An 18,005-nucleotide genomic window follows, 5' to 3' on the forward strand; every position below is an offset into this window, starting at 1 on the left:
TTTATTAAAGTCAGTATCGCCTTCACAGTTTTGCATCATGAAAATCCTCAGTCAGCTAAATAGACATCGTGTATGATGGCCTAAAACAACTTATCTGCCTTCACCTCCTATCATCTAACAAGTCAACTGTTACCAAGCACTTACTATATACATTCACTACTCTACTCAGTTGGGCAGAAGGCCAAAGCATCAGCTCTGCTTTGCAGACACATGACAGAACCCTCTGACACAGCCCTTCTCTCAGCAGGATGAGGGACTAGCCAGCAACCAGCACTGTTGCTGAGGACTAAGGATGTGGACCGGACAACAGGGCCATATCTGAATTCTGTGAGCTGACAATATTCATGGAAGACTAAGGGGCAGGGCAGCAAGCATATGGAATATCCCTGCTGGGAAATGGGTCATGTAAGAAATAACAGCAAGGACAAGCTAGTCAGAGTCTCCAGAGTTTTCTGACCATCCGTGCCCCCGCCCCCTACCTACTGATAGGAGGTCCCAGCTGGAAGCTTCGGCCCATGCACCATGCCTAAAAAACAAGCATTTTAGGGTTTTGTTTTGTTTTTTTTTATGTGTACAAAGTTTCTGAATAAAAAAACAAGGGTCAGTATGAAAGTGGTAAAAGGATCAAATCTGACAGAAATGGTATGGAATTATTTATAGTTGAAGTTGATAGAACAAAAAGTTCATCTTAGGAGAAATGAAATGCTGTGGAAAAGAATTGAACATCAGGAAAACGGAAATGCTATATTTATCCTCTTCTCTCCCACCACCCTTGAGTATTTCCTCTATTTTGAGAAGGCAGCAATAAAACTGTTCTCTCTACCAACATTCTCCTTCCACTCAGGGACAGTGTCATACAAGCTGGCCAACAGGCCCCACGGGCACAGCGAGCCCCACGCTCAGGCCCAGAGTACAGAACTGCACCAGCTTCAGGTCAGACAGTCCCATACAGGGTTACACCAACACCTATTGTCAAATCACACAAGCTTCGGTCTAGGAAATCCCCCAGTCGCTCACTGCTTATAGAGAGGTAGAGCACTGCCTGGGAGGAAATAGGGAAAATGTTCCACTAGCCTCCTCTGAGCCCACACCGTCCCTGACTTCATGTGAGCCTGCAGCTGAACTGCTGGTCTCTGTCAACAGAGGTAAGAATATTACAGAATGCCAAGGACAAATGACGTGGGCCAGCAGTGTTTTTTCATGGTTCATTCCCCTTGGTCCCATCCCACTTTTTCTCTCATTCCTTCATCTCTATTTAAAATAAATTTCACAAGGGAAAAGTTAGGATCAGGTGGGTAAAAGTGGAAACCCACATCTGACATGAAAATTATTCTACATAAAAAATCTGTCCCCATAAAATATTCAAGTATGCTTGTAATTTAGAGGACACATGGAGTTTCGGTCCTTAAATTAGGCAGCCAAGGTCAGTCCACTGGGTTTTGTCCAATGACCCTTTTAACTACTTGAAAATGATGTCTGATTATCAAATAACAATATGGCTTATCTATAAAAACTCTCTAAAAAATATTGATCCTGATTTACAGAAGCAAGGACATTCCGCTAAGGCTTTGTAAATCATGCATAACACATTACTCATACTTGAGACAAACACTGGGCCCATTTCTTCTAAGTGAGTTTCTATTAGTACGTCAGCGCCTGGAGAAACTTACTATTCTAAGCCAGTTCTACACAAGAATAATAGTTATTGTAAACTCAAACCTCCCTAGTTGCTGGGGGTTGGGCGGTGGTGGGGATAATCTCAGCACTTGCTTTTGAAAGCTTCCTGGAGTTCTCCAGTGCTCAGGGCACCGGCACTGTATTTCTGGATGGCCAGACCTTTTGCAAATTGAGATCATTTTAATTAAGACCTGAATCAAAATTGATAAAAGTAGCTCCGATGACTCTAACTAAAACTTTCTTTGGAGGAGCCTAGTGACAACTTCCAACAGAACCAGAGGCGGTAACTGCCTGAGACAGAGTGGCCCCACACAGCAGATTCCTGGGTCAGCCTCTAGGAGTGGCTGGGACCTGCTGGAGAAGTACTACTCAGGCTGCCTCCCTAGCCTTAATGCTGGGGGCGCTTCAGCTGGCCCACAGATGCCACACTGATGTTCTGAACGTGCGCCCTTATGGCCACCCTTCCTGTGGCTACATCCCTTTGTTTATCCTACTGGTTCTCAGGGATTCTTGGTTCTCTAATACACCAGAGATGACAAAGGACTTTAAACCCTGAAAATGGTGTAGGAAAAGTCCATCACCAATAACATTAATTAATATTTTACTAATATTACTAAAAATGTGAGCAATGACCCAGTGGCAGCTTTTGCTAAACGCTTTACAGAAACTATTTTACAGATGAAGAAACCAAGGATCACACAAGCTAAATGTCCAAGGTACAAAAGCTAGTAAGGGTTGAAGAGGGGGATTTTAATCCATCTGTCTGACTATAAATTCCATGTCCTGAAGGACTACAGAAGGGGAGAAATGTACTTTACAATTTCAGGCATCAGCTGTGGCTATCTCCCAAGTTCTATGGAGAGGGATATTAAAGGAAACCACACAGTTTGGGGAAAGGATAAAAAAAAAAGTATTCATCCACAAGAGATTAATATTCTCTTGCTAAGAAAACTAGAGTTGAAAAACTGGGATGTAAATGATATTGACAAATGAACACTTTCTAACTGAGCTTGTCAAAACAGCTATTTTAATTTTTAATTATTTCTGATATTAAGATTTACTATAATGAACTGTCTTAAAATACAAGACACTATGGCTTGGCTTGTGTGCTCAGTGGATTGAGTGAGACTGCAAACCAAGGGGCTGCACGTTCAATTCCTAGTCAGGGCACATGCCTGGGTTATGGGCCTGGTCCCCAGCTGGGGGCGTGTGAGAGGCAGCTGAAAGATGTATCTCTCACCCATTGATGTTTCTCTCCCTCTCTTTCTCCTGCCATTCCTCTCTAAAAATAAATAAATAAAATCTTAAAAAAGAAGAAGAAGAAGTAAGTATTTCCAAATATGCTGGTAACAGTATATTTGTTTCACAGGAAAAGTCCTACCAAGAAAACCGTAATGATGCTTCTCTGTACTTAACCTTCATGTGAATGATGCTCTCTGGATGCTGGGAGACCATTCTGAAGACAAGTACTAACGATGAAGAAGGTCACATATATTTATAATACATCCCTCTCTCTCCTCTGAACAGTGAATAATTACAAAACAGGGTTGATACAGAAATATTTAAAACCGAGGAATTAGGAGTACACATTCAGAATCTACAACAATCACTTAGTATTTTATTCTCCTTCCTTCCTTCTGTTTAAGAATTTGAAGAAGAGCAAGAAGTCTTGTAGCAACAAGTCAGATTTCCTCTTTTGTATTATCTTGAACTCCATTAGGATTATGGCAGTTCCCAAGAAAGTGATTATGAAGTTCAGAACTAAACAAAAAAGTATTATCTCTTGCCCTCTGATCGGGAGCCTGGTTTGCTACACCTTTACTTTTTCCATTGAGCCTCTCCCCAAGATGGCTCATGATGACAGTGACTTTGCATTATGCAGCTCTGAACATGAGTCAGAGTGAAAGGCAAGCAGTGCCAGCTCTGGAAACAGCACCTGCAGCTTCCCTCCATAATGGCAGCCTTGGCCCAAAGCTCCCCTGCCAGAGGTCAAAGGCCAATGAAACAGATACACTGTGTGCATGTTTTTGTATTTGCACATAACCAAGCTACATGCACACTGGTACATCAGTAATCCTTTGCTGGAAGCTGGTTCTGCATCTTTCAGCTTGTCTGGTACTGTATGATTGGCTAATGCTACTGCTGACGTCATTGATTGAACCTCTAACAAAGACTCAAAATATACCAGGATTAGCATGCAGGAGTATCATCCAGGGCCTTCTGTCCAACACCTTTTATTTTGCCAAGAGGGGAGGGTGTCTTCTATAAGTCTGAAGCAGCTCACTACCTACTTTTTTTTCACCAGCCCATTTTGGGAACTATCCTTCTGTATCTGTCAGTTGTGTTGCAGAGAAAACACAAACAACTTTTTTTCTAAACAAAATAACTGTGTTTCTACTCATTTTGCCCTGCCAATAGTACAACAGTAGAGAGAGCTCTGGAAAACTAAGCCTTTCATAATCCAAGCTCAGCATTAGTTTTAGCCATACTGTTTTGCAATGGAGGAGGTATAATCTGGCCTGCAAGTAAACAGGTAAGTCATAGAGAGACTGTAGAAAAACTTCACACAACTATAAATTTGCAATACATCAAAGTATGAATAACATATACATTAAAAAATTATCTACACCCTGACCGGTATGGCTCAGTGGTTGGAGCATCAACCCCTAACTGAAAGGTTGCGGGTTTGATTCCCAGTCAGGGCACATACCTAGGTAGTAGGTTCATCCCCAGTCCGGGCGTGGGCACATGCGACCCCTGGTCCAGTCACATATGATCCCCGGCCCCAGCGTAGATCGCCAGACTGGGTGCGAACAGAGACAACCAATCGATGCTTCTCTTGCATTGGTGTTTCTCTCTCCCTTCCTCTCTCTCTCTCTCTAAAAAAGCAAATGAAAACATCCTCGGTTAAGGATAAAAATATTAAAAAAGAAAAAATTATCTGCATAGACTGAAGAACAGGCATTTGTGAGACTACCTTTACTGTATTCCAAAATAAAATGCCTAGTTATCTGGTCACACTTATGTTTGATTTAAAAAAACCCCAACAATTTCATGTCTCGGTTGCTTGGTCTATGATAAGTGTCACAAAACTTCAAATAACCTATGCTTTGTATAACTCACTAATTTAATTTAATACGAAAAGAAAAATTTCATGTCAAGTCTGCAGACACCCAGCTGTCTCCTTTGCCTGCTCTCTGAAGTGACAGCTCTCAAATTCTGTGCCAGGGCAGGCAGGTGTTCCATCAACCAGGAAAAGGTTCTTAATCGGAAAGTGTTTCTGGGCCACAAGGGACGGCCTCATAGGGGCATCCTGAGTCTCACAGCCTTCTTTCCTTGCTTCTCTCAGTGTCTCTGCCCCACAAAACAATAAAAACCAGTCTGACACTCCTGTCACCAGGAACCCAAAGCTGCTGCTCCTCCTCCACCTGACTTTGGGGAGCCACCCAGACAGCTGAAAAGAGCAAAAAAGGGGACACAACCTGTGCCCTAAACCTCGCAGGGCCTCCATGCTCTCACATGCAAGAACTGGACTTAGAAAAGCTGTAAGGCCTTCTCTAAGTCTAATGACTCCACTCCTGCATAGGATCCCCCCAAAAGCACTAAAGTGAAACCCGAGTGATTCAACTTCCCCTGTGACCCTCTCCCCCTTCCGTTTCTTCTCTGTGGCGCAGCATACTGAAGTATTTAGGACTTCAAGTAGCTTCATAACACTATACTCACCAGCACAGTCCCCTTGTGACTTCGATATATAAATTTGCAGGTATTTTTAAATTTGCTCATGGGGATTTTATTTTCTGAAGTTACCTCCACTTTCAGTTCTTCCTTATGTCCTATACAGGAGCACGGTACCAAGATGAGATTTCCACAAATGCAAAAACTGTTCTCTTTAACATTTAGAAACTCAACATGACCAAAAATCATTTCACAGAAAATAGTCATTTCGCTGACAATACCTGTACTAGAATTTATTTTTTGTCATGAAATAAATTAAAACATTGCAACGCTGTCTAGCAAAAGGTAACAGAGGTCGCTGGAACCTCCCCACAGACAAGAAATACACTGTAAAGTGACAATGGAAGAGATGTGCCCCATAGTAAGTGCTTTTCATTTGAGCTGGATATCTGTATAAGCTCCACCAGCCTTCAAGGGAACTTCAAATACAGGTAGTTTGAGCAAAAGAAATAAAAGCAATGACTTAGTAAGTATAAAAATAATTATAGACTGATCTAAAATGGAGCTTTGCTAGAAAGCAAAATCTTATCAACAGCCTGAAGAACACTCTGGGTCCCTCCAATCTGGAAGAGAAACAGTGACGATGCACTCCACTGCAGTGGACAAACTGGAGAGAGAGGCAAATGAAAGAATTCAGTAGCGCTGAGCAATGAGACTGGTCATCTTGAATATAAAGCTGAGATAGGGACAGCGAGAGAGAGACATGCACACACAAACACACACACAAAACCTACAGGCTTTACAAGTACTGCCGCCATATTTGCCTCAAACTAAAGACCAAGTTATAGGAAGAAACCAAGGCCAATTTACTTTTAGTCTGTAAATAAATTTAAGAATATTTCTCTGTCTCACCGTCATGGAAAAGAAAATGCACATGAATGGTACTGCTGCCCACATGCCATGAGGTAATGACTTTCACAATGTTTTTGAAGAGGTGCTCTAAAGTGTATTAAGTATTAGCAAGGGCCAGCTGTCTTAGATAAGTCATCTCACTTCACTCTCACAAGACTTTGGAAAGGTTAAGTTAAGTATCCACACCCTTTGACAGGGTGACAGGTAATGGTGGAATCAATGTGGGACCACCAAGGAAGCCAGGCCTGAGCCACCCAAGCCCTGTGCACTGCAGCTGAGGGGCAGGGAGGGCTACCTCGCTAAGACCTGAGCACACCTCCCAGAAAGCAAATGGACTTCATCAGAGAGAATTCCAGAGAGATAAGAATGGATCCTTCTACAAAGATCAAAAGAAGGCCACACCCAACAAGGCTGAGGACTCAGCAGCCCCTGAGTCACAGGGAGCCAAGAGTCTGAACAAAAGCAGGTTGTTACAGTTCTGACGCATGAGGACTGTGAGCTCAGTGACTCATTTGGGGATATTGGGTGAGACATTTAGATTTTCCACTTACTGTGCCACTGCCTTCTGACCTGTAAAATGGAGGACAAAAGCATATTAGGGTATCTGGACACTTTCAGACCTTGGCAAGAAACAAAAGCATTATGTGCAAAAGGTATGATTCGATACCCACAAGAATGGTTAAAATGAAGTCCGACAACACCAAGTGCTGTTGATGAGGTAGAGAAACTGGAAACTGTACACGCTGCTGGTGGGAATGTGAAATGGTGCAGCCACTTTGGAAAACAGTTTAGCAGTTTCTTAAAAAGTTAAACATAAACCAACAATATGGTCAAGCCAGGCCAATCCTAGGTATCTGCCCAAGAGAAATATCTACACAGAGATAGTAAGCCACTATTCACAATGGCCAAAAACTACAAAAAAATCCAAACATCTGTCAACTAACAAATGGATAAACAAAATGTACATCCATACCCTATCCTTTTTGAGAAAAAGGAACAAGTTACTGATACATGGAACATTGCTGAACATCAAACCAGTAAAATAAATTTAAAAAGCCAGATTCAAAACTGAAGTTCTGGATGATTCCATTTATATGAAATTTCCAGAACAAGTGAAGCTATAAAGGCAGAAAGCAGATTAGTTGTCTGGGGCTACAGGCAGGGATGGTCGTGACAGACAACAAATGGATACAAGAGAGCTTTTTGGTGATGAAAATGTTCTCAAACTGGATTGTGGTGATGGTTCACAACTGTTACCAGTCTCTTAAAACTCAACCAACTGTATGTGGGTGAATTTTGTGCACATAAAATATATATGACATATAACTCAATGAAGCTGTTAAGCGAAAAACGAGAACCACTATCTGCAGCTGTCTACGGGAGCACTCTGCATCTTCAACACTGAAAACCACGGCTTGTGTGTGTAAGAGTTGAGGAAAAAATCAGAAACCAGATTGTATATGCACGTAATCCAGAGGTATTTCTGTTTCTCTTCTGAATTTTTCCTGCTGTTTCTCTCTAATATCGCATGCCCTTCAGAGTTAACATGACTTTCTTTTCTGAATACCAAAAAATTGCCACACAAATTAAAAGCATGAGCTTATGACTTTCAGTTATACATGAGGCCACATAATAATGACTACCGTCGCCTTTTCTACAAAAATGCCAGAAAACTAAAGACATATATTCTGAGACCGTTTTTTCTCATTTTACATGGTTTCCCTGGTATTAATTATGGTAAATCAGTTTATTTCCCTGCTTTCATATGTATAAAATCTGAATCTTCACAGATGTAAATTTAGCACTTAATGCTCTGAAAAACCAATATTTCTTGATGTATAGAAAATTACATAAAGTTTTAAATGACTTGGATATACATTTAATGTCATTTTTGTGGCCCTCTTGACAAGTCCATTTGTTCTCATGATCAGAAAGATACAAGGGGTATATAACTATTTTAAAAAAATTTTTTTTAAAGAGAAGCCATACTATCATAATACGTGCTGGTGAGAACATACGTCTTTTGAATAACGAAACACATCATCCAAAAATCACAAAAGAGAAAAACTCTGAAGAGATCTAGAGCTCCAAGTTACTACCCTTAATCCTATAAATTCCCATTTCTCATTTTGCCTTGAAACCAAAAGTTTAAAGGAAAAAAAACCCCACACTCAATGCAAATAAAAGGCAAAAAATAGTGTGAAACAGACTGAAAACTAATGTGTCCAAGGTTCAGAAGAAACCTAAAAATTTGCTATAGCACTGATTAGTGAGCCAAAGAGAAATACTAATTTCACAGTTTCAGTTACGTTCTCATAAACTGAAGTCAATCTGCCTAAAAACAGAAATCAGCCTCAACTCTACAAAACAAAAGTTGAATTAACATTTGTGTACTGCTATCAGCCTGCACAAGGCTTGTAGATAATGCAAATAGTCAAAAGTGATATGACTTCCTTTAAGTTTCCAATAGAGATACAAATTGCTCTGTATACATACCTATTATACCTCTGATATAGGTTTGATTCAATACTGTTTTCTATTCTTTATAGTTTTTTACTTTGCAACTGTAAACTCTTTGAGGATCCTGTTCCATTCATATATGCATTCTCTACGCTTTACTGAGGGTTTTGTATGTTGTGAATACGCAATGAAATTAGTAAATAGTTTACATCTATATAGAATTTAATAAGGAATGTGTTATATACAGAATTATAGAGTATTACATTTCTAGTCTTGGATTTCCAAATCATTGTGATTCATAAGCATAAGCAAAATTTCTATGATGGGTTCCAGCTTTACTTGCAAAACATGGATGAATTTATTTTTTAAAATCACATATTCAAATAAAGATACTAACACTATTTACATGTACATCAATCAAACCCCTATCTATACTTACAAATCAGGTAAAAGCATTAAAATTGATTCAGTTGATTCAATTACCTAATTTCCCACCATAACTTCCAGCTCGCATGCTTAAAGGGTTGCTTTATCAAAACAAGGCCCAGGCATGGAAACCCGAGTCCAGGGTAGCCTCAGGTAAAATGCATCATATCCGCAAGGCCTTAGTTTGCGCCACACTGGTTTGGATTTATCACATGCTGCTTTGTAAGTGGTCTCTGATATGTTGTGTGTTTTATCTCCCATGGCCACAAATGACATCTCCTCTTTCTTTGGTATGTTCCAGCAACTTCTTACAAAGGGCCTTATGCATAACAAATTCAAGAACACTCGCTGGCTGATTACACTGACTTGGATTTCCAGCTCTTCTCATCTGAAAAATAAGAGTCCTCTAACTTTTTTCCTGTGTATTATTCTATGCACACATAAACTAAGATAGTGTAAACCCAGAGTTTTGTGTGGGAAACCAACATATGATTGACAAAGAATGTGAGAAGAATGAAACAGAGATGGAGTTCTCTGAATAAGATACTTCAAAAGGCATCACTGCTTTAGGCCAGTAGTTCACCACATGTGGGTGCAGACAGCCTGTACACACAGAATCAGAATTTATTTACTGGCAGGAAACAGAAAACTTCAGTGTTCACTTTTGATTTCTCACAAAGATAAAGCCATTTAAGTCTGACTGCCCACAAATTTTAAAGTTCCTAACAACAAGAAATTAAAATACATTTAAAACACTTTATGTTATGATTACTGTCATTTTACAAATGAGGAAAATAAAGCTCAAAAGGCAAGTGACAACTAGGAATACTGACCCGTAATGAAACATTATTAGAGAAAAAAATTTGGAATTTAAAGAAAAAAAATCTGGGCATTCAAGAGAAAAGACCAGGTGACTATGAAGGAAAGAAATGAGACCAGCATCGGACTTTATAGAAGATAATGGATGATCATATTTAAGATACTTAAATAAGGAAATTTGAGGCAAGGATTTTATGTCTAGTTGAACTGACCTCCACCTATAAAGAGCACAAACTTATAAAAATGCTAGAACTCCAGAAATATAGCTGCTCCAAGCTCTTCCTGAGGAATCTACTACAGAACTAGCTGTAAAACACCAAAATGACTGAATATTAATAAAGTGCAAATGATGAGCATTAAATATAGATTTACTTGCAGAATTAAATCTACGTGATTTTATAAAAGATATAGTCGAGCATATAATGTTTACAGGCTCTCACATCATAAATATAGCACAGCTACCACAAAGTGGGGGAAGGGGAACAAAAGGAGTACATGAGAAGTACATGAGGAGTACATAAATACAGTCAGTAAACCCACTGACTGTATTAAGTGTTTACCTGGAAGTAAAAAGACAGTATTTCAAGTTACATGATACAAGATAAAGAGGTAATGGGCAAGAAAAGGTTAATATCTAATTTTACTGTTTCTCACACATCAAGGAATCAATACACAGAGCAAAAGAAAAAAGTAGATGAGGCAAATATATGTTATGTCAAAATAACTGTAGAACAAAAAATACAAGCCTTCCTAAAAACCAAAAAAATGGACAAGAGGAAAAATATAGCATAAAACTATATGAAAGAATCAAGGCCAAACATCAATTTTACAATTAATGTAAACTGGCTTAACTGGCCTATTAAATAAAAGAATTTTCAGATGAAAGCAAAAGTCAAGTGAAAACTCAAGGAACACACAGTATGTGGCTGAATAGAGACCACTGTCCATTCTTCCCAGCTCTGAGAGCTCTCTTTATAGGAGTAATGGAAACGGGGCCCACAACAAAGCCAGGAGAGCTCTGCCAAATGTGTTTTAATGAAAACCTCTGTTATTAAAGAACAAAAGAATCAAATAAAAACCTTAACTTTAAAATTTTTAAATGCAATAGCCAAATATGACTTTATAAGGTAAATGCCACTGTAGGGATTCATTCAACAAATATTTATCAAGGCTGCATGTGATCAGGTCCTTTTCCAAGAACTGGAGATTCAAGGCTTGAGTGTCATTTTTCCTGTGTGCAGAGACCCAGAAACATCAATGAAATACACGTTGCTGGACTTAAAGATAGATGATTGTGGTGTCCGCCTCCTAAAATAGATAAATGGAAACAAAGACAGGCCCTAAACTACACCAACACCAGTAGGTGCTAGTAAAACAATGTATCTTATTAGTGCCATATGATACCAGGCATAAAACCGGAGCTCATTAAAATGCCTAAGATGAGAATGGTTGCCAAGTAAAGCATTCTGTCACAAGAACATAACTAACGCTTCCTATAAAAGTAACTAAAAAGTCACAAAATTTTTCTCTGCCTGCCTCCCTTTTCCATCCAAACAAACTCTTATGCTTTATATTAAAATGCCTTTCATCTTTCATGGCAGAGAAGAGCTGATGGCTGCTGGCATCAAATCTGCTAAAATCAACAATAGTGTAATTACCTGGACACTTTCAAGTGCTTTCAAAAGACGCTGGTTGGGATTTTCCTAATTTAGAAATGTGTGCTTTATGCTGGTGGTCTAGGACTGTCAACAGCCTGGGTTAAAAAGAATTTTTATATCTTGCCCAAAGCCTTCTTTTCTACAGCGATTATTTGATTTGATTGTACCTCATCTACTTTCATAAAGCATTTGACTCAGTCTACAACACCCTTGTATCATACTGCTGGTTTAATATACATTTACATAAGCTGATACACAGAAAGCACTTAGCTGCACAGTGCTTGACACATGACAAGTGTCAGCTATTATTATATGAATAGTTCTTTTTAAAATATGTAAATAAGTGTGTGAGGGTAAGTGGATGACTATTCTTTAATTTTCCCTGATATGCTAGTTGAATTGGGAAGGAATTTTAGTACACTCAGATTTCTCAGAACATTTTTAAACTGCAGATTCTTAAAAAAAAAAAAGAAAGAAAGAAAGAAACAATCTATGGAACAGATGAAAATTTAATGGCATAAAATTATAGGGATGAGACTTCCTTCCTGAGGCTACCAAAAACACATTTTCCCAGCAATTCTTCCCTGGTCCAGCTTTAAAAAAAAAAAAGGTGAAAAAAAAGAAAAAGCCAAGATCTTGTGAAACTAGATCTAACTTGACACTTGGGCTATACAGTTTAATAAATTATGTATTTGATAGGGATTTACAAGGAAAAAACGGAGATCCACTCATAAGACTAAGTTCCAAATATTTCAATACAATAACAAATTGCACAGTAACAGTGCTATAATTACTCCTTTTGTTTGGTTTCTTTGTAATTACTTTTAGTAAATTACTCTGCCTCCCCCCATCATTCAAGTAAGTGGTCATCCAAAGGCACAATAAGTACAACACAGGACACAAAGCCACTCACAGACAGGGAGGTCTTCAGGGGAGGGTGGCTGGTGCCTCAAGAGCTGTGGCTCAGTAGAATCCATAACGCTTTTCTATGGAGTTCAAGTACCAATAAAGCTATTATGAGAGATTACAGCTATATAAATGTAGGATAGTCATGAAGGGCAGGAGCACTTTCCGAAAGAGGCAAGGGTACCCATACCTGGGAAATCACTCCACACAAATGCTACCTGAGCTCGAGATTGGGAGTTGTCCATGCCACGCATTTTGTTAATTGCCAAGTAATTCCCATACAGTGAAGGGACCCTTGGTTCAGCACTCCTTGAATTCATATGGTGCCTTTCTGCCAAGCTTTGTAGTTTGATCATTCAGGAGTCAAGCACACAGTTGCCGTGTGCTATCATGGGTTCAAGAAAAAGATAATTTTTACTAGTGTTAAATATTCTTTTTCAGAAATCATAAACCAAATATAAAATACACCTTTGGCACAAAAAGCAAACAGCAGTAAAGCACTTTGTTAAATAGTTTAAAATCTGTACCTACCTTTATCATGGTGAATATTTTAATATTAGAATGATAATAAAAACATTCTCTTAGAAGGTATAAAAATTTTTAAAAAGCAATAAATGTGGTAAAATGCATAAACCAAGCTGGGTTTTAAACATGATTTTAAAATCGTCTATGAATTATTATTCACACATCAATGCCTGCAGTTCTGAATCAAGTGTATGAAACGAACAAATGAAATAAAATAGAGTGACAATGCTGTACAATTTAGAAGGATATTATCACAAAGAAGATACTTTCAGAGTTTTTTTTCCTCAGAGACTGAGAAAACAGAATTTATCATTTGACTCCAACTGAAATAGCCACCAAATACCATAAAGTCCACTTTCCAAAACCATCTTTCTAGGTGTTTTTATGTTTCACTTGCTATATCAAGGAAAATGTCACCAAATTCTAAGCAATTTCATGCTCAAGAGCATTGTTTTTTCAGATTTTGACAGAAAAGAATATTAAGCTCAAAGGTTCTTTTGCTGGAAACCACGCGCCCCTAGTGCTCTTCGTGGCTAATCGTGACAGCGACCAGGCACCTCACCCTCGCCCACACCGCGCACTCGGGAACCAGCACACACAAAGGAACGCTTCTTCACGATAATGGGCAGCCTTAATATTGTCGAATTTTCAATGTTTTAACAGTATATCAATGAATATTTCTGACATCATCATATATTCTTACTGATAACCAGAAATGAGTATTTTAAAATTTGTTCTCCACATATTGTCAGATATGCATAAAGTAGAAAGAATATTCTTTCTACTTTTGAATCTGAAAAGTGGAATCTTCTTCCTTTAAAGGAATTATATGGCGTTCATTTATTTTTCTCAAATATATGATTTCATAAAATATTACTCTACAGTTATCCCTAATCCGTAGAAAACCAAAGATTTAAAACCTTATTTTACATGCATACACTTATTTAAAAATATTGTGTTTTTTTAAATCTTTGAATGTGATGTGCAGTTTGTATTCTCTTTGACTCACTTAAAGATAAAAACAAAAAAAATGTGGGTCCTTCCAAAGCCAATAGCCATTTAGTAAAATCTATTAACATTATTTTTAAAACTACACATTATACAACTCACTGTTGCAAACCCCATTGTTTAATCAGCCCTGCAGAACAGGCTGATCCATTTGTCCTAATTGTTCTTTGTGTAATAGTTGCTCATGTTCCCCTTGCCTTTCTGTTGCACAAATTGTTCAAACTAAATAAAGGGAACTAAAAATAATGAAAAAGGAAGAACATCAGAATGTAAGGATAAAGCACCTAAGGACCAGAAGCAAAACAGGTGAGTTTTGTCAATTTAAAATGAAAACAAAAAACAGTATAAAGGAATTCAGTTATTCCAATGGAAAAAGACTAAAATATGAAGATGAAATAAAATGGAAATAAATGTCACAGGCAATAGCAGATGCATTAAGAGAATGGCGTATCTTCAGAAAGGTAAGATATGAAAGTCTGTGAGGCAGCAAAGAGACAGGAGAGCTATGGGGGGTGGGAGAGGGATGGGAGTGACACGACACAACAGACCAGACCAGGATGGGTCACAGTACTTTAAACCACTTCTCTGGGTGGTACGTCTCACTCACCCAGTTTACTTTATTTCAGTATTCGTTATTTTAACCCATAGCTGAGCACAGAGCAAGTTTGTTTTGCTTCCCCTTCTGAGTTCTCTGAAAAACTCAACTAGTACAAAATTTCAAGTTACAGCAGGCTGTGCTTAGCACCTTTAAGGGAGAATACCAGTATCTCCTGTAAGATTACATTCTTTATGTTTAATTCCTTGCCTTGCACCATTCCTGTTTTCCTTCCTCAAGCAGGTCAGAAGAGTATGTTCCAAGAGCCAGTAAGTATCAGAGGGGAAAATGTTATGACCCTAGCAGAGATGAATATAGAATAGTTAACCAGGTTCACTCAGGTAGGCTGAATCTTATGTGACCTGAAGATGCAGACAGAGACTATGGGATGGAGGCTAAGGGTGATGTTGGGGAAAAACAGGGCAAAGAAACAAAGCAGGCAAAGAAACAAAGCAGGCAAATAAAGAAAACAGCTAGATTTAAAACGTATACACACCAGAAAGGACTCAAGCCCAGGCTCTTATCTTACAGTAATATAAAATGAATCCTACAGAAAAGATCATCGTTTTCACGTGGTAGAAAAATATTGTGGATACGTGAAAAAGGAGAAACCAACTAATCTACTTCACTTTTGGCATGGTAGACATTTAAAAAAACTGATTGAACTCCACAATAAGTTAACTACCTAGATTCCTAAACAAGTTCAAATTCTGGCAAAAGGTTAATGCATGACCTCGGTTTGAATACTCATTACACACAGAATTCCATCTGTATTTTGGAATAGACACTGGGGCAATCAGTGGACACACCTCGGCAGGGTAGCCTCTGTGCCTTGGCTGCTGATTGCACTCCCTTTCACCTTGCCCTTGAAAATACTGCATGCTTTGCCTCCTCAAGCTTCAAACCCTCTCCCGGGCAAGGTAGAGGCAAACAGAGGGCAAGGGGTTCAGCTGCTGTACAGAGTCAGGAGGAAAGACTGGAGATACCCATAATTATTTTCTGACATAACTTCAAAAGTTCCCATCCACCTTTAAAGCTAGTCAGCTTCAAGCTTCATTCCTTGAAAGGCATTTCAGCATGTTGGTCCCAAACTACTTCATTTTTGTAACCTCTGTAAGACTACTACCCACGTTTCCTAAGAAGAAAAGGCAAATATGCATGGCTTCTCCCCATACATTCTAACACAATATCTTCTTTCAAGGCCAAAGTTCAGGGAAGAACTCCTACTTTTCTTGGTAGAAATATTCCTCAGTTTTCCCCCACCCCCTTTCTTATTCTCAGAAGGCAGTGGTCAGATCATGGGTGTCACAGATATGATTACTCCAAGTTCAGATTTTGGTAGTGATGGTACCTAGTAATCCACAGAGATAATGGCTTCCCCTTCTTTTATGCATGACACATTGTGTGCTTGGGTAATCTCATATTTGACTTAAAAAATAACAGCTAGAAAGTATTTGTTTAGATCCTAAGCACGCCATAATTCTTTTTCCTCCTTTGCACATTTTATGATCTCATTCCTCAATTCACAAAGATTTTTAAAAACACCAACCAACCAACCACCACATGCTGAGCTATGGTCAGAAAACTCAAGTCTGTTCAAAATGACACCTTTTTCTATTACTACTTAAATGAAATGACATACTGAATCTCTAGCTACAGATGATTATAATCCTAGGCTACTTCCTTATCCAATTCTCTTAGAGTCATCCTTGTATCCTTAAATGCACTCTGGGACTTTGATATCACCTTCATTATGATGTGCTTTGTGCACATTCTCGGACGCTGCAATGTCCATACTAAGGCAACACATCACAGAAGTTGGCAGCAATGCTATCAGCAAGAATTTGGCTTCAGAATCAGGAATGATTCATCATACATTCTAGCAGCAGAAAAACAACATACCGCTATTTTAATCCCTTGGTGCTATCAAAAATCAAAAAACAGCACTTAAAATAATTTGAAAAAGCAACAAAAATCATATCTGCTGTAACATTATTCACTTTGTAGAATTTTTAGTAAAAATCACTCAGAAAAGAACAGACTACTTACCTTATTTCACAGTATTTACCACAATAACAAATCAAGTTTTAACTTAATACAATTTCAGGAGAAAATATGCAGGCCAAACTTTTGCCAGTAACACTGAAATTCTAAATTCAGAAAAACAAATTTCTCATTTGCTTTACAAAAGTAATCCACTTTTTTCAGTCTCTCTCTCCATTTTTGAGAATACTCTAAAGCCTAAATGAGGGAGTGTGTTACTATGTCACAACCAGGGAAACTCAATACTGTGGGTGATTTATTCAGAAGCCTCCCCCTTTTTTAGCTTTTTTAGGGGTAACTTAACAATGCCATGAAAAATACTACTGGACTGATATGATACTGGAATCCACCAACGGGTATGAACTGTTGCTCTACTTAATGGTCCTGAAACAAATCTTACTTCACAACACAGTATGTTGGTAATCATTAGGATTACCAGCCAGTATTTCTATAGAACTATCCACGCAAATTCACTGTCCACTGTAAATTTAATTTTAACTTTAAAAAAGCGATACTCTACTGTGACCAAGTCCTCTGGGGCAGACGAGGAGACTTGCCAAGAATTCCACCCAATGCTCCTTCGGGGACCCCTACCTTTTCAAACACTTCTTCGGTCCCCCTTCGTTTCCGTTTTCGGGGTCTCCGGTTCAGTTGATTCCATTTCGCCACCTGAAGTTCAAAAACCACAGAGCATTTTAACAGGACCACAGGTCCGGACGGCCGCCCCTCGGCGTGAGAAACGCTCGACGGCCTCAAGACGCAACCTTCGCGGATTCACCTGGGGAAAGCCGACGGAAGCCGGCGGCGCCAGCCTGGACGCCTCCGCGTAGGAAACCTAAGGGGCCTAGAGGCGCGCGGGTCTGTGGCGCGCCGAGGCCGTGACCTTCCACTAGCCGACCCCTCCGTCTTGGGCCCACGTTGCTGCCCTTGTGCGGGGGCCCCCCGAAACAGCTTACCCACCGGGGTCTCCGCGAGGGAAATGAGGCGCGGGACGCACCGCCCCTGTAGGGAGAAGAGCGCAGGGACCGTACCGCCCGCACTCACCTCTGCGTCCACTTGCCGCACAAGCCCGCACTCCGCCCGGGCCTGGAACTCCGTCTGCAGCGGCTGCGGGGGAAGGGGACAATCAAGTTTACCCCACGAGTAGCCCCAGCCTCCCACCCTCGCGTCCCACCACCTCGGCGCTTAAACCCTAGACCTCGCCCGCCGTAGGTGAGAGTGGGAGCCGGAGCCCGCACCCAGGGACCGCCGCCCGGCCCGCTCGGAGATAAAACGGGCACTCAAGGCCCGCAACACCTAAA

The 18,005-nt window shown here is 39.7% G+C and overlaps 1 protein-coding gene across 7 annotated transcripts in view; it reads right to left on the reverse strand.

The window, feature by feature from the left end:
* The window catches only part of AOPEP (aminopeptidase O (putative)), a 437,655-nt gene that overhangs the window by 65,379 nt on the left and 354,271 nt on the right, over window positions 1–18,005 (reverse strand). For all 7 annotated transcript variants that reach the window (XM_071221641.1, XM_024558404.4, XM_053925241.2 and 4 more), the window contains 2 exons: window positions 17,749–17,811; window positions 17,299–17,373 (listed from right to left, as the gene is read on the reverse strand). In XM_071221641.1, the coding sequence (XP_071077742.1) occupies window positions 17,299–17,373; window positions 17,749–17,811 (138 nt within the window). The remainder of the gene's footprint in view (window positions 1–17,298; window positions 17,374–17,748; window positions 17,812–18,005) is intronic.

The sequence above is a fragment of the Desmodus rotundus genome, chromosome 1 (genome assembly GCF_022682495.2).
Source record: "Desmodus rotundus isolate HL8 chromosome 1, HLdesRot8A.1, whole genome shotgun sequence".
Lineage (NCBI taxonomy): Eukaryota > Metazoa > Chordata > Mammalia > Chiroptera > Phyllostomidae > Desmodus > Desmodus rotundus.